General features: G+C 36.5%; 1 protein-coding gene across 6 annotated transcripts in view; it reads right to left on the bottom strand.

Moving 5' to 3' along the window:
- Positions 1 to 27127, bottom strand: part of PPP2R3A (protein phosphatase 2 regulatory subunit B''alpha) — a 210769-nt gene that overhangs the window by 1681 nt on the left and 181961 nt on the right. For all 6 annotated transcript variants that reach the window (XM_049628797.1, XM_049628793.1, XM_049628795.1 and 3 more), the window contains 3 exons: positions 25988 to 26163; positions 25354 to 25472; positions 22686 to 22792 (listed from right to left, as the gene is read on the bottom strand). In XM_049628797.1, coding sequence (XP_049484754.1) covers positions 22686 to 22792; positions 25354 to 25472; positions 25988 to 26163 — 402 coding nt within the window. The remainder of the gene's footprint in view (positions 1 to 22685; positions 22793 to 25353; positions 25473 to 25987; positions 26164 to 27127) is intronic.

A 27127-nucleotide genomic window follows, 5' to 3' on the forward strand; every position in this document is an offset into this window, starting at 1 on the left:
CTTTCATCAAAAAGGTACCAAGGCTGGCTAATGTAACCTGTGGTGAGACAGGTATACCCAATAGTAGAGGTGGTACCTATTCAACTCTAAAACATTTTTGAATAGAGGGTAGAGAATATTAAACCAACAAACAAAAAGCCTAGCTGATGTTTAGAAAACTTCTTGAGTACCAATTCATGATCCTATCAACCATTATTTACAACATCATTTTGCAGAAATACCCCATTCTATACTTTGTTTCCACTCTTCTCCCCATCTCCTTGAGGCCTCAGTGTAACTGGCATCTGTTGGATAAGGAGGCAGAAGGGAGGGTAACTTTGCTTTAAGGGTTGATGGTTGAGCCTCCATTACTGGACCAAAATTCTCAAAAGCTAATTCTAGCAATGCAGTGTCAGATGTTGTGCTTATTTCCTGTCAAGAGTGAAAGACATTTTCTTCTCAGTGCAGATCTGGGAGTAAGTTCAAGAGGTCTGAACTGAGACTCATTCAATAAATATCTAGCCCCTTCCTACCGAGCTTGTACTATAATGGAGGCCATCTGGAATAATGGTTAAGTGGTTTACAGCCTTAGAGCATGGGCTTTGGAAAAGTCAGGTTCCAATCTCAGTTTGATCACTTAATGTTATTTTGGGTATGTTAACACCTCTGCATCAGTTTCCTCAACTAATGAGGTAATAGCAGTTCCTACCCCCTCATAAGGGTCAAGTGGAGATTGGGTGAGAGGACCTACTATTTTCATGATAGAGAAGTGTTCGGGCTTACTACTGGAGCAGGATGGTGACACCTAATCCTATTAAGGGGTCAGGGTCACATTGTGTATGTTATTTGTGAATACAAATTTTTACAGAAGTATTTTTTCCCATTGTAGCCTCATACCAGAAATGGGATTTCTAGCAATGGATTTGATCCGATGTAGTACATAAAGATATCCTAATGCCCTGTGGGTTGCATACAGAGGAAAGCCACCTGCATTTCTTTTGTACTTTCAAGGCACCAAGAGCAGTACTATGCATGGAGGCTTTGGAGGAATCTTCTGGATTGAGGGAGCTCATTTAGAATCTTTGTCTTTTTTTTTTTTTTTTTTTTTTGTGATGTTTATTTTAGAGAGAACATGAGCAGGGAAGGGGCAGAGAGAGACAGAATCCAAAGCAGGCTCCAGGATCTGAACTGTCAGCACAGAGCCCGATGAGGGGCTCGAACTCACGAACTGTGAGATCATGACTTGAGTCAAAATCATGCTTTAATGGACTGAGCCACCCAGGCACCCCTAGAATTTTTTTATCAGTGTCCTGGAGACTTCTCGTACTCTACCTCATTGTTTCTCAAATGGAGGCGATTCCCCCCACCCTGGGACATTCGGCCATGTCTGGATGCATGTTTGATGGTCACAACCGGGTGGATTCTCTACTGACATCTAGTTGGTAGAGTTCAGAGATGCTGCTAAACATCCTATAATGTGCCAGATGACACCTCACAAGTGAATTATTCAGCTTAGAACATCAGTGGCACTGAGAAACACTGCTCTAACTCTTGCCCCTTCAGTGTTAATGCATCCCCGAATTCTGGACTAAGCTCTTCTTATTTTGTACTTCTCTGGACGGTCATTCTTTCTTATGGCTTTATCCACCACTTGTTTACCTGCAGTTTCTAAATGTACAAATCCAGCCTTAGCCTCTAAGTTGGAGACTGCCATGTATCCAACTACCTACTCTTATGGCCCTTCCATTATGGCTGTATATACAAAGCTGAACTCCTCCTTCCCACACCCTGGCTCCACCATAATCTACCCCTTTAAAGCCAGAAATCCAGTGATTCCCAAGTTTCTCTTCCCTCCTTTGCCTTCCCCTTTTCAAGTCCAGCCAGTTTCTTATACCACTTAGAATAATACCTGGACACAGTCCTGCCCCTCTCTCCCCATTGCCACTGATTTAGTTCAGGGCACTGTATTTCATTGCTTGGATTGCAATAGTTTTCTAACAACTGGTCTTCTGCCTTCACTCTTGTCACATACCCTTTGCTATTGGCATACCAGGCTTTTTAGCTTGTCAAATGGGTTCTGGTCTTGGGACCTAATGCCCTTGTACATGTTCTTCTGTGGCCTGCAGTGACCTTACCTTTTGGTTAACTTGTTCTCATCTTTTAATCTGAAAGGTCATTTAAAAGGTTCTTGGTTCCCAGTGCCTGAGTAACCACCATCTCTTTTGTTAAATTTTTGTTTAAATTCCAGTAAACGTAGAGTGTAGTATTAGTTTCAGGTGTTCAATATAGTGATTAAATACTTCATACAATGCCGGGTGCTCATCACAAGCACCCTCTTTAATCCCCATGACCATCTCTTATTTAGATGTTTGCAATGGCTTCCTTATTGGTCTCCCTGCTTCTATTCTTGTACCACTAGCAATTTGAAGATTACTATCTTCAAAAACTGGAAATGGGATTATATTACTTTCTTAATTCTTTTTTAATAGCTTCCCGAGGCCCTGCATGATCTGGCTCCTGTGTATCTTTCCAGCTGTATTTCCCTATTGGTCATTATATTCCAGTCATATTGGCCTTTTAAAATGTCCTCAACACACTGTTTCCTGACTCAGAGCCATTGAATATATTTTTCCCTCTCCCTAGAACATTTTTGCTCCCTGCTTTTTTCAGAGCGATTTCCTTCTTAACCTGTAGGTTCTCATCATCTCAGGAATTTTTCTCAGCACCCTAAATTGTAAGTCTCTTTCCATTATTGGCTCACTGTTTCCTTCACAATTACATAATTAAATGTCTGTCTTCTCCACTTGATTATAAAATATCCATTTGCCAACTCACTAATTTCCTTGGGCTATAGAATAGTGCCTGGCACTAGATGCTCAAAATGATTAATAAAAAATGATGTCCTAAGTAAGGCTCTTGTGAAATGATACATTGAGTTGTCAGGGAAGGCTGAAGTCAGTAAAATGGTGAGAGTGCAAAAGTCATCTCGAAGTCACTTAAGTTAGAACTGTGAGAGTCTAAACTTTATCCTGTTCTCTAGAAAAATTCCTGAGAGAGAGAGCTGATTCCTTCTAAATGACCACTTCCAGGTTTACTTGTAGGTAACTGGGATTCCTCTGGGCACAAATGAAGATTTTATGAAATATTCTCTGTTAACTGGCTATTTTTGAATGAGTAGCAGGGTCAGAGGATTGAAGCAGAACTCCTTGGGTTCACAAATAGTTCATTAGAAAGCCTACGTATCAAACTGAGAAGAAATTTAACCTAGTATTAACAGTGTTGTTAGTATAAGGAAAAATAATGGTCATATATTTTTCCTAGCAATATGTTGTCTTTAAAAACCTGTTCCCCTAAGTTTTTCCCTCTCAGATGAGCAATTTCTGGACAAAAGTATTAAGGCTGGTTCTGCTGATTCCTGGAATTAGTAGAAATAATGATTGGCATATATATGGTCAGAAAAAGGATTTGTGCGGTTTCAGGGTTTATTTGGGAATTGTGGTCTGATTCTATTTTTGGGATTCTATTTTCAGGGGTAAAGGGCAAGAATATCTGATTCAGGGTTTGAGGAAATTTAAGACACATGTTGGCTATAAGCATAGAATAAAATGTTAAGTAGTTCTTTAATTTGGAGTCTCTAATGCTTTAGAAATAGGAGTGGATCAATCTTACCTTTACACCTTTAAATCCTAAAGCACTTACGTAAAATGGATTAACTGAAATACTTGGGAAGTTGGACATTTGGATCAATGAATTTCCTTATTGACCCATTCAGTAACTAGAAATTTTGTTCCAACTCTTGCTAAAGTTTCTTAATATGTACTACTACCCACTCTTCTTGCCTCAGAAGTTGATCTCACTTCCTTTTTGGTCTCTTGCAGTTCCCTAGGGTCGTAAGCCATCTGTTGTTTATTCTTACTTAGTTCGTGTGTAGATAGCATAAAAATTTGGGTTTAAATATATTCTAATTATGAACTTGAAGGGAGGAATAGGGTTCATTCATTTTTATTACTAACCACAGTGCCTGGCATTGAGTAAGTGCCAGTGAATATCTATTGAAATAAAATTGGGCTTTGATTTGTTCAATGCAGAAAAAAATTAAAACTATATTATTAAATTCAGGTCTATATAAAGGTGCTGTTTAATGAGCACTATAAAACATAACTTAGAACTATTCTTTTAAGGCTGTAACTCATGCTTTAGAATATTAATTCCTTTTTCTCTTCTCATGCCCCAATATACATACATGTCACCTCCCCTTCCCCCTCCTGCCCCATTATGCCTGCTCCTCTTAAATTTTCCCACTTTGCTGAGGACAGTCAGGCTCCACACAACTCCTTACTCCACACTTGACTCTTATTAGCTGCAGTCCTGGAAGATGATCTGGTGGGTTTGGGACTGGCCTTTTTTGCCTACAGCACCTTCTTTTCCAAAGCTGGTGGAAGTAACAACTCTTTAAAGGAATAATTCATACATTTATATTTAATATAAGGGGAAAAGCTACCTTTAAAAATATTCAGTAGTGCACAGTTCTGAATTCTCTAAATGTCCAATAATAGGGAAATGGATGTGAGTTACTGCTTGAGAACACTTCTGAATCATTAAAAGTCATATTTTTGAACACCCTAGTAGAATTAAGCATCAAAAAGAAGTATACTAAAGTGTAAATAATGGTTATCTCTGGATGACTGAACCAAGGGTGATTTAAATCTCTTTATATTTTACAGTTTTTGTGCAGCAAGCTTATATTTCTCTACTAATCAATAAAAACACAAAACAGGTCTCAGTTTCCTAATATAACAACATGGAGGACCCTTTTGCCTGTTTTACATAATTGTTTTATTGCTGAAGTTTTTTCTGCAATTTCTTTATTGCAGAAATCATAAAAGTGTTAATTATAAAGAAATTTGGCATCCTAACCTATTATCTTCATATAGGTGGCACATACAGTTGAACTGGTTTATGTAACTGGTACCCTGTCTGGTTTCCTCTATTATGACCATTCAGTACCTTGGATTTATACAAATGGTGTTGTATGCTGTGATCACGTTGTGTGTTAGAAGTGATAATTCACAATTTTTGCAGCTTCTGTGTTTGCAGTCTTTCACCTCATTGAAATCTGGAGTCATTACTAGGTTATTCTTGAAAGCATCACCTAAGTACCAGCCTTGAATCAGGTGGTACAGGTTCCTGGCACAAAGGCTACTTATGGTGTTTGTTAGATGGTAAAGTAGATGGAGAATTTCAGGTTGTACTTAGAGGGTCAAAATGTCTGGACTCCTGCAGTTATCCTTATAGTGAGGTGAGGGTGGCTGCTGGATGATTGTTGCCTTCTGTGTCACTCAGTAAACATTTGCTAAGGATCTCCTACGTCCCTAACATTTTGCTAGGTGCTGTTATTAACAGATGAATGAAACACTGTTCTTTGCCCTGGAGGAGCCCAGGTTCTAGTGGGAAACAACTCCATTTTTTCCAGCACTTATATGCCATTGTTGGATACATTATATGCATTATCTCCAATCCTCAGTATAGTCCCATTGTTTATGTAACAGATATTTACTGTGTGCCAACTGTGTGCCCTGGGAATGACGGGAATAAGGTGGGTAGTGGAATGGTGATGTTATAGCTGATTAAATTTTAGTTCAGAGAGGTTATGTAATGTGGCCAAGATCACAGAGGTGGTAGTAATAATATCCATTGTTTATTACTGATTACATAGGTACTATCCCTAAGGGCAAAGTATAAAGATATTTACACATTATTTATTTAATCCTTCAATTTAAACAGCTCAGTGTGGCAGGTGGTATCCTCATTGTATAGATGATGCTGAAGCTTGGATGCCTGGGATTACACAGCTAGTAAGTGCTAGAGCAAGGGTTTGAAATTATTAGGTTTGTCTAACTCCAAATTCCATGCCCTTAACCATGATGTTATATCTCCTCTCTTCCCATACAGGGAGTAGTAACAGTAGTAATAGCTACTATTTATCAGGTATCTACTATGTGCCAGGTGTTTAGATATATTATCTTAGATTCTCACAACCACTTTGTAAGGTAGTTGCTGGTGTCTTTGGAAACTGAGCCTCAGGAGTCAGATAACCTGTCCAGCTGGTGAGTGGTAGGTAGAACCAGATCTATCTGGCTCCTTCTTAAGCCTCTGCTCTTTCCATAGTACTGCCATTCTTCCTCCATTTCTAATATTTGAGTCTGGTAATTTTTGTTTACAGACTCACCCTGATGTATTTGTAATTCCTCTTGAGGGCTTCATCTCAAGGTGGTGTAACCTTGGGATTCTGAGTCTGGCCTTACTTTTGAAAACCACATCAGTCAGCTATTAACAACTGTAAACCCGTCTATTCCTCTGACATTCCAGTTCTCACTCTACAGGGTATGGCTATTGTAAGCCTTCTCTGCCCGCAGGACCTCATCACCCACGTGTGCTGTATGGAGGCCTTATCTTATCTGCTACAACATGAGGAGTGTCCAGCAGAAGCCTCTCATATACACTGGTCGAATTTCATTACACCTGGTCCCTGCATCTCCTCTTGTGACCCCTCACCTGTACTTCTGTCTGCATCCCTTTGCCTCCCCTCTCTTGCCTCCAGACACACTTCTCTGAGCACCACAACTGGAAAAAACTTCTGCTTGAGCCAGTTATTTACTCTCTAGCTGCCATCAGTTTCTCTTTTTAGACTAACAAACTTCTAAGTAGTGATGCCTGCTATCTCTATTTTCTCCTTTTGTGGCAGGTTACAAAACAGTATGTAGTATAAATTACATTTTTTGTAAAACAAATTATCTGTCTGCATTCAAATGTCTAGAAGGGAGGACAGGCTATGCTATCTCTGGATGGTGGGTTTAATTTTATCACTAAAAAAAAAATTTTTTTTAAACTTCTTACTTATTTTTGAGAGAGAGCATGAGCAGGGGAGGGACCAAGAGAAAGGGGGACAGAAGATCTGAAGTGGGCTTGGTGCTGAGAACAGCAAGCCCAATGGGCTCAAACTCATGAACCGTGAGGTCATGACTTATGCCAAAGTCGGACCCGCAACCAACTGAGCCACCCAGGCATCCCTGGATGGTGGATTTTAGATGAAGTTTTTTTGTTTATCTGTATTTTCTACCTCTTCTGCTGTGTATACATATCACCTATGTATCACATATTTAAACATATTACCTATGTAAACAGATAACACTTCTTTTTCCTGTTTATTCAAGTAATGTATGTTTGTTAAAAGAACTTATAAATTATAGACCAGTATAAAAAAATACTTGCAATCCCACAGCCCAGAGTTAATATTTTGTAGCCTTATCTTTTAGATTGTATATATAGATGTACAGATTTGTAATAATGAAATTATAATTTTCTAACCCCCCCATGTTAGTTTTTGTGTAAGCACAAATTTAAATGTTTGCATAATATGACACATACACAACATGATTTATTGAACTACTCTATTGTACATTTGTGTTAGTTTGATTTTTTAATTTTAGAATGACCAATGGCCAATGCCAGTTGTTTGGATAGAACAATTCTATCCAAATTTCTGATTATTTACAATAGATACCCCAAACTGGACTCCTGAGTGAAAGGGTATAAATTTAGGCTGTTGCTACATATTGTCAAATTACTTTCCAGGGAGGTTGGGCCAATTTTTCTACCAACAATATCTGAAAGTGCTTATCTTACTGGACAGTGAGCCTAGAGTGAGGTGTTACTGTAGGTGTGCTTCTTCTGTGAGAAGCACTCTGAGAACCACAACTGGAAAAAATACTTCTATGAGAAGCAGTTAAAATACTTTAATTGCATCTGTTTGTTTTCCTTGCTTAGGCAGGAATCCTGTCTGTTCTCCAATATCCAATAATGCTTAGTATATAGTAGGACAGCAATCATTTACTGAATTAATATTATCCTTTAACAAATTATCTTTTAAAAATTGTTGCCAATAAGCCAAAAACTTTTTGACTTGTGCTTTTTAAATATTTTACTGAAATATAACGTACATGGCATATGTAATTCACTGATCTTAAATGTTCAGTGTGTTTTAGTAAATTTCTACAGTTGTGCAAACAATACCACAATCTAATTTTATAACACTTTCATTCTTCCATCTGCCTCTCTTCTCCTTTGTGCCTGTTGGATTCACTCTCCACTTTCATTCCTGGAACTAGGCAACCACTGATCTGCTTTCTGGCTCTATTAATTTTGACTTTTCTAGAAATTTCATATAAATGGAACCATATAATATGTAGTCTTTAGTGTTTGGCTTCTTTCACACAGTGTTATTTTTGAGAGACTCAACCATGTTACTGCATGTATTAGTTCTTCTATTTATTGACATATAAATGACATACAATGGGTTACTTATATTCATAAATTTTGACTTTCTGTATATACCTGTAAAAGCATTACAACATTCAAGATCACAAAACTATCCATTCCCTTGCCTCCCAACCAAAGTTCATGCCCCTATATACTCACTGCTCCTCTCCCCCAAGTTAACCACTAGTTTGTTGTCATGATAGATTAATTTGCATTTTCTAGAATTTTAAATAAATGGAATCAAATGGATTATACTTTTTTGTGTAGCTTCTTTCACTTAGCTTATTTTGAGATCCATTCATACTGTGTTTATCAATGGTTCGTTCCTTTTTTTTTTTTTTTTTCTAAGTAGCAATCCATTTTATGGATATATTTTATCAGTTTACCAGTTTGATGGATATTTGGATTATTTCCAGTTTTGGGCAACTATGAATAATGCTGCTATAAACATTCACGGACAAGTCTTTGGGTAAACATTTTTCTTGGGTAGATTCCTAGGAGTGCAACTGCTGATTCATATGATAAGTGTATGTTTAACTTGTTAAGAAATTGCCAAAATTTTCTAAAGAGAATATATAATTTTACATCCCCATCAGTTCAATGTATGAAGTTCCAGCTTCTCCACATTGTTGCCAACTAGTGATTTTAGCTGGTGTATCTACACTGTGGTATATCTCACTGTGGTTTTAATTTGTATTTTTCTAATGTCTAACAGTGTGGAGCATCTTTTCATATAGCTATTTGCTGTTTGTATCTCTAATTGTATTTATTCAAATCTTTTGTCTGTTTAAAAATTAGGTTATTAGTCTTTTTATTACTGAGCTGTAAGAAATCTTTTTATATATTTTGGATATGAATCCTTCCTTTATCAGGATGTTTTGGGAATATTTTCTCCCAGTTTTTTCCTTTTCTTAATGGTGCCTTTGGAAGAGCAATAGTTTCTAATTTTAAAGGAAGTCCACTTAATCTAAAAGTAATTTTTTATTGCTCTTTGCCTGATCCAAGGTCACAATGATTTTCTCCTCTGTTTTATTCTAGAAGTGTTAGAGTTTCTGCTCTCACATTTAGGTCTTTTATCCACGTGGAGTTATTTTTGCATATGCTGTGAGGTATGGATTTTGGTTCCTTTTTTTTATGGATATCAAGTTATTTCAACATCATTTTTGGAAAGACTATTCTTTCTCCACTGATTAAAAATTTGCCATCCATAATAGGGTCTATTTCTAGAGTGTTTAATTGATCTATGTATATACATGCTAATATGCCAAGGTGTCTCAATTGTTTGCTTTATAGTAAATTTTGAAATCAGGCAGCCTAAGTCCTTCAATTTTGTTTTTATTATTTATTTTTATTTTAAAAAATATGTTTATTTATTTTGAGAGAGAGAAAGAGCGTGAGCAGGAGAGGGGCAGAGAGAGAATCCCAAGCAGGCCCTACACTCAGGATGGAGCCCAATGCAGGGCTTGATCATGAGATCGTGACTGGAGACGAAATCAAGAGTTGGATGTTTGAGCCACCCAGGTGCCTCAAGTTGGTTCTTTTAAAAAAGAGTTTGGCTATTTTAGGTACTTTACACTTCTACATAAAATTTAGGATCAGTTTGCCAATTTCTACAACAAAAGCCTGCAGGGATTTTGATAGGGAATTTTGGTAAATCTGTAAATTTGGGGAGAACCAACATTTTAACAATACTTAACTTTCTAATCCCATTTAGGTCAGCACTGTTTTGCAGTTTTCAGTGTGCAAGTATTATAGTTCTTTGGTTATGTTAATTTTTAAATATTTTGTTCTTTTTGATGTTAATGTGAGTAGAATTATTCTTTTTATTTGGATTTCCCTACTGGATTATTCACTGCTAGTATATGGAAATACGACTAAGTTTTGCATATTGAACTTGTGTTCTGAGATCTTGCTAACTGCTAATTCATTAGTTCTGATAGCTTTCAGGTAGACTTATTAGTATTTACTGTTGTCAGGTTACATAATCTATGAATAGTTTTACTTTTTCCTTTTCAATCTGAACACGTTCAGTGTCTTTTTCTTGTCTTACTGCAGAAGATAGGAGGACCTAAGTTACAATGCTGAGTAGAAATTATGAATAGAGGGGCGCCTGGGTGGCTCAGTCGGTTGAGTGTCCGACTTCAGCTCAGGTCACGATCTCACGGTCCATGAGTTCGAGCCCCGCGTCAGGCTCTGGGCTGATGGCCCAGAGCCTGGAGCCTGCTTCCGATTCTGTGTCTCCCTCTCTCTCTGCTCCTCCCCCGTTCATGCTCTGTCTCTCTCTGTCTCAAAAATAAATAAACGTTAAAAAAAAAAATTAAAAAAAAAAAAAAAAAGAAAGAAATTATGAATAGAAACATCCCTGCTTTGTTCTTGATCTTAGGTGGGGGAAGGCATTCAGTTTTTTACCGTAAGTATGATTTAACTGTAGATTCCTTTTATCCTGTTAAGGATCCTTCTGTCCTTACTTCTATCTTTACTTCTATCCTTACTTCTACCCTTCTATCCTTACTTGAGTGAGAATTATTGTGAGTGGATGTTTGATTTTGTCAAATGCTTTTTTGTGTGTCTATGGAGATTACTTTTGTCATTTATTAAAAAAATTTTTTTTTAATGTTTATTTTTGAGAGAAGAGAGAGAGAGAGTGAGTGAGCATGAGCAGGGGAGGGGCAGAGAGAGAGGCAGACAGAATCTGAAGCAGGCTCTAGGCTCCAAGCTGTCAGCGCGGAGCCTGACTTGAGGCTCAGACTAACAAATGGTGAGATCATGACCTGAGCTGAAGTCGGACGCTTAACTGACTGAGCCACCCAAGCATCCTTATCATTTATTAATATGGTATTCAATAGAGTTTTGGGTGTTAAGCCAGCCTTCTGCTCCTGGGATGAACCCCACTTAAAGTATAATTGCTGGATTTGATGTGCTAATTTTTTTAAAAATAATTTTTGTATTGAAGCTCTTAAGGGATATTGGTTTGTAATTTTCATTTCTTGTAGTATCTTTGGCTTTGGTATCGGGTAGTACTGGCTTTATAAAGCAAGTTTGGAAGTGTTCCCCTCTACTGTTATTTTCTGAAAGTATTTGTGAAACACTGATATTTTTTTCTCCTTAACTATTTGACAGAATTTAACAGTGAAACCATCTGGACCTGGACCTTTGGTGAAGACCTTTAATAACTAGTTCATTATCTTTAGTTGATATATAGTCTATTTAGATTTTCCATTTCTTCTTAAATCAGTCTTGGTAATTTGACTTTTTCTAGGATTTTGTTCCATTTCACCTAAGGTGTGAAATTTATTGGGATGAAGTTGTTCATGATATTTCTTTGTAATTATTTTAAGTTCTGTAGTGTCTGTAGTGATGCCTCCTCTATTCCTAATTTTGTTAATGTATGCCTTTTTTCCCCCCCTTAATCCAGCTAAAGATTTATCTTAAAATCTTTACAAAGAACCAACTTTAGGTTTCATGAACTCTTTCATATTGTTTTCCTATTTTCTATTTCATGGATTTCTACTCTGGTCTTTTATTATTTCCTTCTTTCTACTTATTTAAGCTCTGGTTTGCTTTTTTCTAGTTTCTTAAGGTGGAAACTTGTATTATTGATGTCAGACTTGAGGCATACATATTCCTCTAAGCATTGCTTCAACTGCACCTCATACGTTTTCATATGTTCTTTTATTTTCATTCATTTCACAGTAATTTTCAGATTCCCTTTGGTTTCTTCTTTGACCCATGTGTCCTTAAAAGTGTTATTTAATTTCCAAATATTTTGGGATTCCCTGATTCCTGTTATTGATTTCTACTTTAATTCTATTATGGTCAGACAACATAATTTATGTAACTGTAATCCATTTGGATTTATTGGATCTTATTTTACTCACTTATCATATGGTATGTCCTGGAGAAGTTTCATGTGCACTTGAAAAAAATGCCCATTTTGCTATTGTTTTGTGGAGGGTTCTTTATATATTGATTAAAGTACATTGTGTTGTTCAATTCTTCTGTATCCTTACTGTCTATCTAGTTCTGTCAGTTACTGAAAGAGAAGTTGTTGAAATCTCCAACTATTCTGACTTGTCTGGCAATTTTTGTTTCATATATTTTGGGGATTCTGTTCAATATTTAAATACATTTAAAATTATTATAATTTGGCTACTGTATTTTAACTGTTGGTGAAGTGGGAATTTTCCTGTTTCTTTCCTGGGTGAAATTTCTGTCTTCTGACTGTTTTAGAAGTGGTCAATATTCATGTTCTTACTGTTGATTTTGAAGAATGTGATTTTTAAAATAATTTTTAAGGTTCATTTATTTTTGAGAGAGAGAGTGTGAATGGGGGAAGGGCAGAGACAGAGAGGGAGACACAGAATCCAAAGTAGGCTCCAGGCTCTGAGCTGTCAGCAAAGAGCCCGACATGGGACTTGAACCCACAAACTGTGAGATCCTGACCTGAGCCGAAGTAGAACCCTTAACCGGCTGAGCCACCCAGGCACCCCTTGAAGAATCTGATTTATAAAAGAATATTATTGATCATATGATGCAGTCCAATTTGTTTGTCTTTTGGTTGTGATACAGAATTTGTCACTTCCTAAATGTCACATCTAGAAAGTATTTCCTTATAAATTTCTCCCATTACTTTTAAGCTCTGAAAGTCTATTTACCTAACACGCAGACATTAGTTTCATATGCACTTTTTTTCACCCACCACAGAGGGCAACATTTTACTGACTAGTCTTTTCATGACGCATTTAAGACACTGTCTTTATCATACACACACGCCCTGTAGTCCACCACACCTTTCTTTCCTAAACTCATTACTATTCTTGTATATTTATTGTTCTATTTAGAATTAGCTTATCAAGTTCCACAACATATTTTGGGGAATATATCAAATTAACGAATTAATTTTAACATGGTGAATTGTCTTACACCTTTTGGTAAAATTTTATATTTTCTTCATATATATTTTCCAAGTCACTTTTCTTCTTGATATTAATGAATGGGATTTTTCCCTATTGTATTTTTAACTGGTTATTTCTGGGGTGTGGGATTAACCATCTTTATCATTAACAAGGTACTCATCTCCAGTTTGCTTAGTTTTAAGATTTTTTTCCAAACCAGAAAATGTATTAAATTTTATCATATGCCTTCAGAGAATCAGTTTATATTTTGTGTTTGTTTTCCTTAATTTGTTAATGACAGACTTTACAAAGTTGAACCACTGTAGCAGTCTTGGCATAAACCCCACTTATGATGTATTCTTTTATATACTGGTGGATTTGACAACTTCTTTAACCTTGTGTGGTTCAGTTTTCACATATGTAAATGGGATATCAGCATCTACAAAAAAAGGGTTTGTGAGCACTCAATGAATTACAATATTTAGATTAGTGCTTGGTACATAGTGTGCTGTGTGTGTGTGTGTGTGTGTGTGTGTGTGTGTTTGTGTTTATAAATTAATAGATTTATTTTCGTTTGAATAAAATTATTTAACTTCTTCTATGTACTTAGGTCTATACTGTCATCCTTTCTCATGCATTTTGAGAGTAAAACCTAATCAATTTATTTTTGTCCACAGGTTACAAATTTCCCCCTGTCCAAATCTCATGTTTTAATAAATATATAATGCATAGTTCTAAAAAGACTAGAATTTGAATTTTGACTTCCACTTTAACAGTTATTTTGAAATATATTTAGAGTATTTTTCAACTTTATTTTTAACTTTCTAGGTATGTGTATTTTAACTTTTTGTTGTTAATTTAAGGTTACATTTTAAGTTGCTGCAATTTCCTTCATGCCTTAATAAATAGGCACTTTTGTGATGGCTCCATGTGTATTTCTTGGGTACCAGGTATACTGTTGAGTACGTCTTTGAAAACGTTCTAATTTCTATTTTCTTTCTTTCTTTCTTTCTTTCTTTCTTTCTTTTTCTTCCTTCCTTCCTTCCTTCTCCATTTGATTTGTTGGTTTTTACAAGACTGCGATGTCAATTTTGCCCTGTATTTCTATCAGATATATTTTATGTTGCATAAAGTTCATGAATTTATTCTCATGGCCAACTGTTGAAATACGGGGAAGTCTCTTTTAAAGCTTTAAATTCTACTTGTCTCATTAATGTTACCATACCTGATTTATTCTTGTTACTATTCATTTGACTTTTAACTCTGTGTTAGGGATGGATCTAAAGAATAGTATACAGTTTGATTTTTAATTCAATGTGAATTTTGTTATTGACACTATATTTGGACTTATTCTGGCCATTTATTTTGTACTGTCTATCTTTTTGTCTCTTCTTTCTTACTATGGTGGACATCCATTGTTCCTTTATTGGAATAGTATTCTCCTTTTTTATGGCCATTTTCTTTTTAAAAAAATTTTTTAAATGTTTTTATTAATTTTTGAGAGACAGATACAGCACGAGTGGGGGAGGGGCAGAGAGAGGGAGAGACAAAATCTGAAGCAGGCTCCAGGCTCTGAGCTGTCAGCACAGAGCCTAACTCGGGACTCCAGCTCATGAGCTGTGAGATCATGATCTGATCCAAAGTTGGACGCTAAACCGACCAAGCCACCCAGGTGCCCCTATGGCCATATTTTCTAATTTCCCTTTGGAAAACATGGTTTGGATAGACCTGATCCCTGTAGAAGCTTGGTTCTAGGCCTCCTTCAGGAACTGGTTCAGGGATTGGACCTAAACTAAGCCAATTAGAGGCAAAGGGACACAAATCCTAGGCTTTGGTTGGAACTTAGGGGAAAGGGATTTTGTCATTTATTTGAACTTGAAGCTATTAAGTGATCATCTTGCTGCCACATATGAAAAACTTGCTAAGTGTGAAAAGATGAAAGAAGAATATTATCTAAGAGATGAAAGAGATGAAATCTGAGTCTCTAAAGTTAGTACTACCCCCTGGACTTTTCAGTTCTGTAAGCCAGTATTTCTGGGTTTTTTTTTTTTTGTTTTGTTTTTTGTTTTGGCTTATGGTTAGGATACTTGCCACCAAAACAATGCTGATAACACGCTTGTCTTCTAGTAGACTGAGTTTAGCAGATTGAGTTTTCTTTACCCAATTTTTCTCAGCTTAATAATCTATTGTCTTTTTCTAAAAAAATGATTAGAGAGTTTTCCATTTTGTTTTTATTAGTGGTTGACCTTAAATGTTTAATACACATATTTTAACTCTCTAGTCATTGTTAGAGAAATATAAATTCATCAGCGTTAATACTCTCTAATAAAGATTCATAGTGTATTTCCCTGACCTCTTTTTACTCTTAATAGTATGTGATCAGTATTTTTTAGTTCTAAGAATAGATTTTACTAATTTTGTTGCTCATGCTTGTTTCTTGCATCCCACTGTTTCCTTGAGGATCTGTTTACCTTTTTGCTGAAGAGTATCCCTTAATACTTCTTTCAGAGATAGTCTGTGGTTGGTAACTTTTTGCATCTTTGGATGTCTGAAAATGTATTTATTGGGCCCTCATATTTAAATAGGAGTGGAATTCTAGATTTAAAGTTATTTTCTTTGCAGTAATTGAATGATATTGCTCCATTTCTTTTTGCATTCACTTTGTAGGTAATCTGTTTTTTTTCTGTCTGATAGATTTTCAGTTCTTCTTTATCTTTTATGTTCTGAAATTTCACTCTAGTACAGGACTGGCAAACTACAGTCTGTGGGCCAAATCTCTCCACTTGTTTTGGTATAGCCCAGTGACCTAAGAATGGTTTTTACCTTTTTAAATTTGAAAAAAAAAAATATCACAAGAATATTTCATGACATGTGAAAAAATAAAGTTTATATCTCAGGGCATATTAGTAAAATTTCATTGGAAAACAGCCACATTCATTTGCTTACATATTTTCTATGGCTACTGTTATAGCCATATATATGTCAGAGGTAAGTAGTTGTAACAGAACTGTGAAGCCTAAAATATTCACTACCTGGACAGAAAAAATTTGCTGGCCCCTGGGTATATTTTTATTTGTCTAAACAGAATTCTGGGAATTATCTGGCTGTTATTTCTACTGGTTTCTATAAAGATTTCTTACTGTAGTATCATAATATCCCAAATCAAAAAATTTTCATCTGTGTCCATTCTATTATTCAGCTCAATGACTGTGTTTTTCATTTAAAAATTTTTCTTTCAATTTCCAAGAAACTGGTCTTGTTTCAAGAGGGCAGTATTCTCTTACCACTCCAAAAATGGTAAATAATACTCAACTTGAGGCCTTGTTCTTATTGCTGTAGTAAATCGCCTTCCAAGAGTGAAAGTTCTTCCATTTGTTGAGTATTTTATTACTTCCAACTGTTTGATATTTGTCCACTTTTCTATGTAGCTGGGAACAGACCGCTCCCTCTGTTTGCACTGGCTTCTTATTAGGAGGGGGCAATGAGAGGTTGCTAGTGTTTTCAATGAGAATGAGGGGCTAGATGGACCATGCTGCTGGTGTGGATATTTCAGTGGTTGTGCTTTCTCTGTTCCAAGATCCCACACTCTTGTCTTTCCTTTAGGAATAGGATGAGATATACAAGGTTTGACCTACCTGGACACTGCTGCTTCTCATCTCCTCCTTGCGTGGAGTTTTCAGCCAAATTCAGGTATGGATCATCCTTAAGTGCTGCTTCCTTTATTTGTAGCAATTATCTTCTGCATGCTGCTGCACAGACTGCCTCTTCAATCGGATGCCATCTCCTTTTCGTCTTTTAGTCCACTGAAAGTTTCTCCTCTTAAGTGGTGCTCTGTATTTTCAAATGGTGTGAGAGACTGAAAACTACAGTATGCTTTCAGACTACCTCCTTAAAATGAGAAGCTGGTCTGAATTACAGTTACTCTTTAAAGGTCCACTGAAGTTTTGTTTGTAGCCTAATATATATTTTGTAGATGGCCTATGGACAAAACCTACAAAGGTATTTTATCTATTTTCAGGGTATAGTTTATTATGGCTGCAATAATAGGCTCCAATTTCTCCTTTTATTTTCTTTTTGGAGTTATTGTTTCAAAAATCTGATGCTGTCAGATGCATAGTTTTTTTGACTATTCATTTTTTTTTTCTTCCAAGATTTTATTTAAATTCAAGTTAGTTAACATATACTGTAGTATTGGCTTCAGGAGCAAAATTTAGTGATTCATCACTTAACATATACACCCAGTGCTCATCCCAACAAGTTACCCTCCTTAATGCCCAACACCCATTTAATCCATTCCCCCCACCCACCAACTCTCCACGAACTCTCAGTTCTCTATAGTTAAGTCTTATGGTTTTCCTCCTTGTTTTCATCTTATATTTCCTTCCCTTCCCCTATGTTCATGTGTTCTGTTCTTACATGCCACATATGAGTGGGATCATAGGATATCTGCCTTTCTCTGACTGGTTTTGCTTCACCTAACACACTCTAGTTCTATCCACGTCGTTGCAGTTGATGGACATCTGGGCTCTTTCCATAATTTGGCTATTGTTGAAAGTGAGGCTGTACACATTGGGGTATATGTGCCCCTTCGAATCTGTATTTTTGTATCCTTTGACTAAATACATAGTAGAGCCATTGCTAGGTCGTAGGGTAGTTCTATTTTTGAAGAACCTCCATGTGGTTTTCCAGAGTGGCTGCTCCAAAGCATTCATTCGTTTTTAATGCAACCTTTGTTGTTAATACAAAATTGAATCCTTTCCTTTTAATAAGTGAGTTTATTCCATTTACATTCATTGCCTTAGTTCTGTCATCTTCAGGCTTTGTGGTCTGTGTTTTTCTTTTCTGTATACACATTTTCTGATTGAATTGGAATAGTCTAGCTTTGGTTTTTCAAGTGTTAAATTAGTATTCCTAAACCCTCAATTTGACTTATAGCTTTAAAGGGTATCTACTGAGGTTTTGCCAGTGAAATTTACACATACTTCTTCCTCTTTTCTACCTCCCATTTTCATTTAAATTGTTATTTCTAGGATGTTATACATATATTTCCTCTTCCTCTCTACATCCTAGTTTTACATTTCTTTTTTCCAGATCTCTATTCTTTCTACATTTGAATGGATTGAATGCTATTTATTTCTTTTCCCCAATGGTTGCTACATTTCCAGGCTCTTTATTTTGGTTTGTTTCTTGGTTTTATGATTGTCTTTTTTATAGAAGAGCTCATGGGTGCTATATTCCCTTCAGTTCTTACATGTTGAAAATACCCACTTGTGTTTTCATGCTTGAATGTCATCTGGGGTTAGTATAAAATTTGAGATTATAGAAATTTTTTCTCTGAAAAAGTTGTATGTGTTGTTTTATGATCTTCTAATATTCATTTTTACCATGGAGGTATCTGAGGCGAGGGTGATTTTATTTTTCCCTTGTCTGAGGACTTGAATTTTTTAAGTGGAAAAGAAACCCAATTAAAGTTTCTTTCTTAAAGTTAAAATCAAGTTAGTTAACACATAGTGTAGTCTTGGCTTGAGGAGTAGAACCCAGGGATTCATCTCTTACATATGACACTCAGTGCTCATCCCAAAAAGTATCCTCCTTAATGCCCATTACCCATTTAACCCATCCCCTCACCCACCTCTCCTCCAGCAACCCTCAGTTTGTTCTCTGTATAGAAGAGTCTCTTATGGTATGCCTCCCTCTGTTTTTCTTATTTTTCCTTCCCTTCCCCTGTGTTTATCTGCTGAGTTCCTCAAATTCCACATGAGTGAAATCGTATGGTATCTTTCTCTGACTGATTTCACTCAGCATAATACCCTCTAGTTCCATCCACATAGTTGTAAATGGCAAGATTTCATTTTCATTGCCGAGTAGTATTCCAATGTGTGTGTGTGTGTGTGTGTGTGTGTGTGTGTGTATATGTATATACATGCACACACCCCACATCTTCTTTATCCTTTTTCCAGTGGATGGATATTTGGGCTCTTTCCATACTTTGGCTGTTGTTGATAGTGCTGCTATAAACATTGGGGTGCACAGTGCCCTTCAAATCAGCATTTTTGTATCCTTTGGATAAATGCCTGGTAGTGCAATTGCTGGGTTGTAGGGTAGTTGTATTAATTTTTTGAGGAATATCCATATTGTTTTCCAGAGTGGCTGCAACAGTTTGCACTCCCACCAACAGTGCAAAAGGGTCCCCCTTTCTCGACATCCTCACCAACATCTGTTGTTCCCCAAGTTGATTGTAGCCATTCTGACAGGTGTTTGGTGGTATCTCATTGCGGTTTTGATTTTTATTTTCCTGATGATTTTTCATGTGTCTGTTAGCCATCTGGATGTCTTCTGCCCATTTCTTCACTGGATTATTTGTTTTATGGATGTTGAGTTTGGTGAATTCTTTATGGATTTTGGATGCTAACCCTTTATCCAATATTTATCTTTGAACACCGGCAAATTCACGACATATATTGGGAATCAATAATTTCAGTATTTCCTGGATATTGTATGACTTCTGACCTTTTGGATTTCAGGAACTTTATTTAAAAAAAAAAAAAAAAGCTTTTCTATTATCTTTGAATTTTTTGTGTTCCATTTGCTTTGTTGTCTAATACATACTAAGATCCTTGTTGTTTTCCTTATGTATACCTAATTTTCTTTCTTACACTTTACTATTCCTTCTTGATCTTTTTTAAATGTTTGCTTATTTTGAGAGAGAGAGAGTGCCCACATGCATGTATGAATGGGGGCAGGGCAGAGAGAGAAGGAGAGAGAGAATATTAAGAAGGCTCAGCATTGTAAGTGCAGAGCCTGACATGGGGCTCGATCTCATGAACTGTGAAATCATGACCTGAGCCAAAATCAAGAGTTGGATGCTTTGCCAACAGAGCCACCTAGGCTCCCCCTTACTTGATCTTTTAAAGCCTTCCTCCACATTTCAATTTTTTCTTTATAATAGTCAAGAAATATACGTCCACAAAATGATTTGTAATGTTTACATGGAATTATACTATGTATATGCAGGATAATTTTATTAATCTTCGTATCAGACCTTCCAATTTTTCACTATTATAAACAACCACAGATGCTCTTAACAGTAGTGATGCTGCTTCATAAGTAACCTTACTCTAAGGAAGCTCAGTGCCAAAAAAATTTTAGATTATGCTTATGAATACACTTGCCTATCTTCCCTTCTTATTCAGTCAGGCTTAAAATAATGATGAATGATTTTTCTGGGTTTCTGGGTCCATGACACAAAAATAAGACCCCAGTTTTGTGAGTAAGCATATTAAGGATATCTCAAGATTAAAGAAAGTAGTTTGGTGATGGCTTCTTCAGTACTCTCAAAAAAGATATTGAAGACTTAACGGTAAGCGTGTGAAATGTAGAATCTCTGTTGGCATTTGTACTGAGCTGGATATTTGATGTTTATCCTTCTAGATCTACTCTCCCCTTAGCTAGGTGGATAAGGAGGCTGATCCAAACAGACTACATGAGTTCTCTTATCTTCTTGTTTCTGGTTGGAAACCAATGAGAAGTGCCATCAGGATACTAAGGGATATGAGCAAAGTGAAATTGGGTATTTATTCTAGCAGCTCTCACCTAGATTGCCATAGTTTGACTAAATTCCATTACTGAAGGTCACAGCTCCTGTCAGCTCTCTCCATATACTTACTCTCTTTGGGTTCTGATGATGGTTTTATCTCCTTGTCCTTTTAGACCTAAGGATGGAAGTGGCTCCCCACTGTTGCTAGTTCTGGGTGTCTGCATTATTTCTTGTTGGTTTCTCTGAAACCCTCCTCTGTTTGCTATACTTATAGAAATTTGTCTTACATATGTATAAAATTACATGTATATAAGATTATTCATTAGAACATTTTATTTGTCATAGTGGCATAACTGTACAGTAGAATATTGTGCAGCTGTAGAAATACTTAGAACATTCATCAGATACATGCATGAAATAATCTCCCATTTGTTGGGCTTTTAAAAATTTTTTCATGTACTCAAGGCCCCCAAAATATTTGTGAAGCTTTATTTATACCTCAGTAATTGTAAAATACAAGTGTTTTTGGTTCACCATGCTGTCTTCCCAATCTTTGTTATTGTTTTTGTCTTTATTTAGGTTTGATACACAAAAATTATATGCATTTAACAATTACACCTTGATCAGTGTGGATATATGCATACATCTGTGATACCACAATCAAGGTACTCCAAAAATCTGTTCACCTCCAAAAATTTCATGGTATTTTTTTGTGTGTGTTTTGTAGGAAGACATGAGATTTGTTCTCTTAACATTTTAAACTGCAGAATACCCACATTTTTAACTATGGGCACTAAGTTGTATAGCAGATCTCTAGAACTTACTCATCTTCTATAACAGAAACTTTACATAAGTGTGGAAAAAGCAAAGTACCAAACAATTAATATACTATGCTACCATATGTGTACAGAAAAAAGAAATAAAAGAATGTATATGTGCTTTTTTATATATACACACGTATATGAATGTATGTATGTGTATATATATATATATGTATAGGAAATAAAGTGGGAGGGTGTCTTTGGAAGGACACGTAAGAAAATGTGGGAGAACCCAGGTGGCTCAGTCGGTTTGAGTGTCTGACTTCGGCTCAGATCATGGTCTCATGGTTCGTGAATTTGAGCCCCATATCAGGCTTGGTGCTGTCAGTGCAGAGCCTGCTTCTGATCCTCTGTTCCCCTCTCTCTGCTCCTCCCCTGCTTGCACCCTCCCCCAAATAAATAAATATTAAAAAAAAAAAAAGGTCACAGTGATTGCTTCTAGGGAGGAAAACTGGGCAGTAGGAAACTATCCTTGTTTCTTTGAATATTAAAACATATGAATATATTACCTATTGAAAAAATATTACATTAATAAGAATTAAGAGCCTTAGAGGAACTACAAAAGAAATCACTAGAAGATGGTGGAAAGAGCCAACAAATTATAAAGTTGCCGAAATGATCTAAGCAATGAAAGTCTTGAATAGTTTCTTACCATGATCCCTTTATGGAATTATATATACCCTATTACAAATTTGTTGTAGAAGTAAATTCTTGTTCAGTGTTGAATACAAAAAAACATGTATGGTAAAGATTTGTTTTAAACATGGTCACCTTGATTATTTAAAAGAGCTTCAGTTCTTTTAGTCTCATCCTGTTTTTACAGCATTTTAGTAAATGCTAAATGTTTTTACAGCATGTGATATCACTAACAAAGTAGAATGACTGCACGATGATCTTAGCTTCCAGTGAAAAGTACAACTCCATTAAAGGAAATGGGACACGAGAAGAGTTTTAGGAAATTAGTGAAGAAGGGAAGATTGCTGGAAAAATATTCTTTCAACTAAAGTTGGTTATAATCAGGATATCCAAAAATAAGAAAGGATTACTAGTTTGATTTTTTAAAGATGGTTTTACCATTCCTGATATGATTACCCCTGTTAAAAAAGTTCTATAAGACCCAGGGACCTCACTCACCCTTCCTGGAACTGTGCTTGGGCAGATTCCTCTGCAACAAGAGTCTCATACTCCTCAGCTGCAAACCTGTCCCAGTCAGAGGGCTCAGGCCCCTCATTCTCAACATCCTGATTGCAAAGAGGAAAGGAAACAAAAATAATCAAAGACAAAGAATTGGAGATTGGTTTTCTTCAGTGAACATTTGTGATGACCTGCCTGAAAATATTTCATTTTAACATGTTAAGAGAGGTGCTAAAGTAACACTCTTAAAGTGATTTGTATGCCTCCAATCATAAAATTATAGTGAACTCCTCAGCAGTGAATTCTTTAGGTCTAGATTCTTTAGCCTTATAATGAGAGACCTTTGTCTGGGCTCTTCTCCCTGGCACTTTGCACACCAGCTATCTGGAGTGACTTGTGGTTTACGTATGCCCACCTGAAACAGACCATTGCTTCCTCCCCTCCCTGGCATATTTTTATTGCTTCTGTAAAAGCCAGCTCAGATACCATGTCATCTGTGCTATTTTCCTAGAAAGAGCCCTTCTCCCCCAAATAATTTCCTTTGCTATACTGTACATGCTCGATTGCTACTTTTTGCTCTTCTTTTTATCTCTATATGACCATATGTCTCTTCAACACAGTCACTGGAATTTACTGAGCACTTTTTGACTAAAAATGTTCTCTGCAGATCAGAATAAATCTTGATATACTGCCATCTCTTACAAATTTTATAAAGGGGGAAAAGGCTATATACATTTTCTTTTCCTTCTCCAACCTGGGCAGTATCTTGGATTATATATTCCAGGTAAAATGCTTTTCCATAATTAAAATGAGTTATTAGCACTGCCCTCAGATGTAAGGTTAGTCGTGCCCAGAAGAATGTAAATACCTAAATACTGACCATACAATATGATTATGATACTTAACTCATTTTAAGAACCCCTACTCCATCCTTTTGACATCTTTGAAACTTACATCTTAGATTTATAATTGGCAATTTTTTTTAATGTTTATTTATTTTTGAGAGATAGCACGAGTGGGGGAGGGGCAGAGAGAGAGGCGGACACAGAATTGGAAGCAGGTTCCAGGCTCTGAGCTGTCAGCACAGAGCCCGACATGGGGCTCAACCTCACGAACTACAAGATATGACCTGAGCTGAAGGTGGACACTTAACCAACTGAGCCACCCAGGTGCCCGGGAAAAAAATTTTTTTTTAAAGCTAGTAATAATGTGCCTTGATATGCCCCAAGATCAGGTGTAGAATATTTGTTTTTAGAAGGTGATCTTTGGGGGTGTCTGGGTGGCTCAGTCAGTTGAGTGTCCAATTCTTGATTTCAGCTCAGATCATGATCCCAGGGTCATGGGATTGACCTTTGCATTGGCTCCACACTGAGTGTGGAGCCTGCTTGAAATTCTGTCTCCCTCTGCCCCCCTCCCCTGCTTGTGCTCTCTAAAATTAAAAAAAAAAAAAAAAAAATTAAAAATAACGTATGTGGTGCCTGGGTGGCTCAGTTGGTTAAATGTCTAAATGTTGGTGTTGGCTCAGGTCATGATCACACAGTTTTGTGGGTTCAAGCCCTGCATCGGCTCTGCACTGACAGCGTGGGGCCTGCTTGGGATTCTCTGTCTCACTCTCTGCCCCTACCCCACTTGTGACTGTCTCCGTCTCTCTCAAAAACAAATAAATAAACTTAAAAAATAATAAGGTGATCTTTGTATTCTTACTACTATTTAGGTCAACATGTAGAAGAAAAAGACTGAAAGTTTCTGGTAGTTGTATTCCTGTAGGACTCAACTCAAACAGTCCTTTTCTACTAACAGAATTAAAAAAAAATTTTTTTTTAAGTTCTGAGGGAGAGAGAACACAAGCAAGGAAGGGGGCAGGGGTGGGGGAGAGAGAATCCCAAGTGGGCTCTGCACTGTCAGTGCAAATGTGGGGCTCCACACAGGGCTTGAACTCAAGGACCATGAGATCATGACCTGGGTCAAAACCAAGAGCTGGATGCTTAACCAACTCGACTGAGCCATTAGGCACCCCCACATAATTTTTACTTTTTAAACAAGAGAAGGGGAAGTGCTGATATTATTATTATTATTATTATTATTACTATTATTATTTTGACATAGACCATATGTTCAGGGCTTTTTGAGGGTCCACAGGTTTTTGTGTACGCGTAAGGGTGCTCATCTCTATTCAGGTGTAGAATGACTTCAAACTGATAGTCATGCACAACAGTCATTAACACTTGAAAAAGTGTTTTGTTATCTGAGGGCTATTATGGAGAATGTCTAGTTTTCATTATGATTGGGAGAGCTATTTACAATGTAATCCTGGAAATGAATGGTACAGTTAACCCCAATATACTTTCTAATACAGATGGTTCTATTGATACATTTTTTTTAAAAGTTAGAAGGACAAATTTTTTTCAAAACTTTTTTGTAACTAGTGTCTAATATATAAGTATACAGACCACAAAATTCACTCAGTGATAGATGCAGGTTACCTAAACTTGAAGATTAGCTATAGAGAGACATGTGCTCTAGGTCCTTTTTTCTCTCTTTTCAGTAGGTGAGAAAATGTTCTAAATGTTACCTCTTTAAATACAAGATTCTCACAGGGAAAGACCGTTTTTATCTGTAGCACACAACCCCTGATACTGCAGCCTTCAAAGGAAGTTAAAACCAGTACCTTCTGGACCGCAAAAGGATCTCTCTGTTCATGGTCCAAGTATTTCTCCAGATTAAAGAAAGTATCATAAAAAATGTGTGCCATTCTGCATCTCTTCAGATCTCGTAGTGTTATTTTGCCTATGTAAAAACAAATCCAGTAAATTTCAAGAACTTTTTGGCAAGTGAAAAAAACTTTTACTGAAGTTTAAGAGTATACGAATATGCCAATTTTATTATATAAAATCCCATTTTTTTAGGTAAAATGGACATAAAATTTGCCATTTTAAAGTGTGCAATTCAGCAGCTTTTAGTACATTCACAGTGTTGTACAACCATTACCACTACCGAGTTCCATAACATTTCCTCATTCCAAAAGGAAACTCTGTACTCATCAAGCAGACCTTCCCCATCTCCTCACCCAGCCTAGGGCGATCACTAATCTGCCTTCTGTTTCTAGGGGGAAGTTTCTTAAACTTGATTTGCCATTAGTTGTTGGTTCTAAACTAGTGGTAAAGGAGAAACTTAAATATTTCTGTATTTGGGAAGCCAGTATGGAAGACTCTGGAAGTTCAGTAATTTGGGACAATCCAGGATTAAAGGCCCCCCTCTGTTACATAGGTGAGTAGTGCAGATGGTCTTTTACTCAATCTTACCATCACTGGCTGGCTTCACCAGGTCAAGCATCTGGCACAGCAAATCATGGAATGGCAAGGGCTCAATGCCCATGGCTTCCATCCGTTCACATTGCTCCTCATAGAAGTACTCCAGCTCATACATGGAGAGTACACCATCTCCATCCATATCCATGCAGCGGAACCAATACTCAATGCTAGAAGATAAGGACACTCGTTAGCAATGGCCTGGTAAGGTCCTTTATTCACCCAGATTTATTACTGCCCATGTTTCTTTTAAAATAAGTTAGTATGTGTATATTTTCTTTTAAAATAAGTTAATATGTGTATACTTGAGACTTAGAGGAACACAGTTTTATAAAATTTGTTAGAAAAACTGGCCAGACCCCTTCTTCCCTTTATTTCCCTTCCCCAGAATCAACCACTTTCAATACCTGATTATTTTGGTTTTTATATTTTCAGATAAGATGCCTATATTGCTCCTTCCTTACATTTCTGTTTTAAGAACTGTGTATTAATTTCATACATTGAAAAATGAGGTTTTAGCTCTTCTACCTCTCTTTCTACTTTACCTACATGCCCTTCTGAACCTCGTAATATAAATTACTCAACTTTTTCTTTTATCTCTTATTTGCTTAGATTTCTGTGTACATGTTACTATTCAGTGCCCATATGTGCCAGTTTTCTACATCCATAATCATTCTCATCAGGGTTCTATGAATTGGATTTTCTTGATGAAGTCTTTCTTGCTTCCTTCTGACCTACTTTAACTGCACTGGTTGCTCTCTAGACTGGATTCATGGTTTCATCCCAGGGATTCCTTTCACCTTTCTCTTATTTCTTGTATCTCACACTTTCCTCATTCTTGGTTGACTTCCTTGTTTAGTGTAACATATTCTTCGGTAGCTTCCTAAAAAAAGGGAGTGAGGCACATACATTTTCTGAGATCTTAGATAGTTGAAAATACTGTTTATCTGCCTCCTAACTTGGTTGATATTTTGGTTACAGAATTATACCTTGGTGGTGCTTTTCCTTCAGAAGTTTAAAGGCAGTGATTCACTACACTATCTTCTATCTATCCACTATTGTTGAGAAGTCTAAAGCCATGCTGATGTCTGATCCTTTGACTATAGTAACTTTTTTTTTTTTCCTTTGAAGCCT

The sequence above is a fragment of the Panthera uncia genome, chromosome C2, assembly GCF_023721935.1.
Source record: "Panthera uncia isolate 11264 chromosome C2, Puncia_PCG_1.0, whole genome shotgun sequence".
NCBI classification, from domain to species: domain Eukaryota; kingdom Metazoa; phylum Chordata; class Mammalia; order Carnivora; family Felidae; genus Panthera; species Panthera uncia.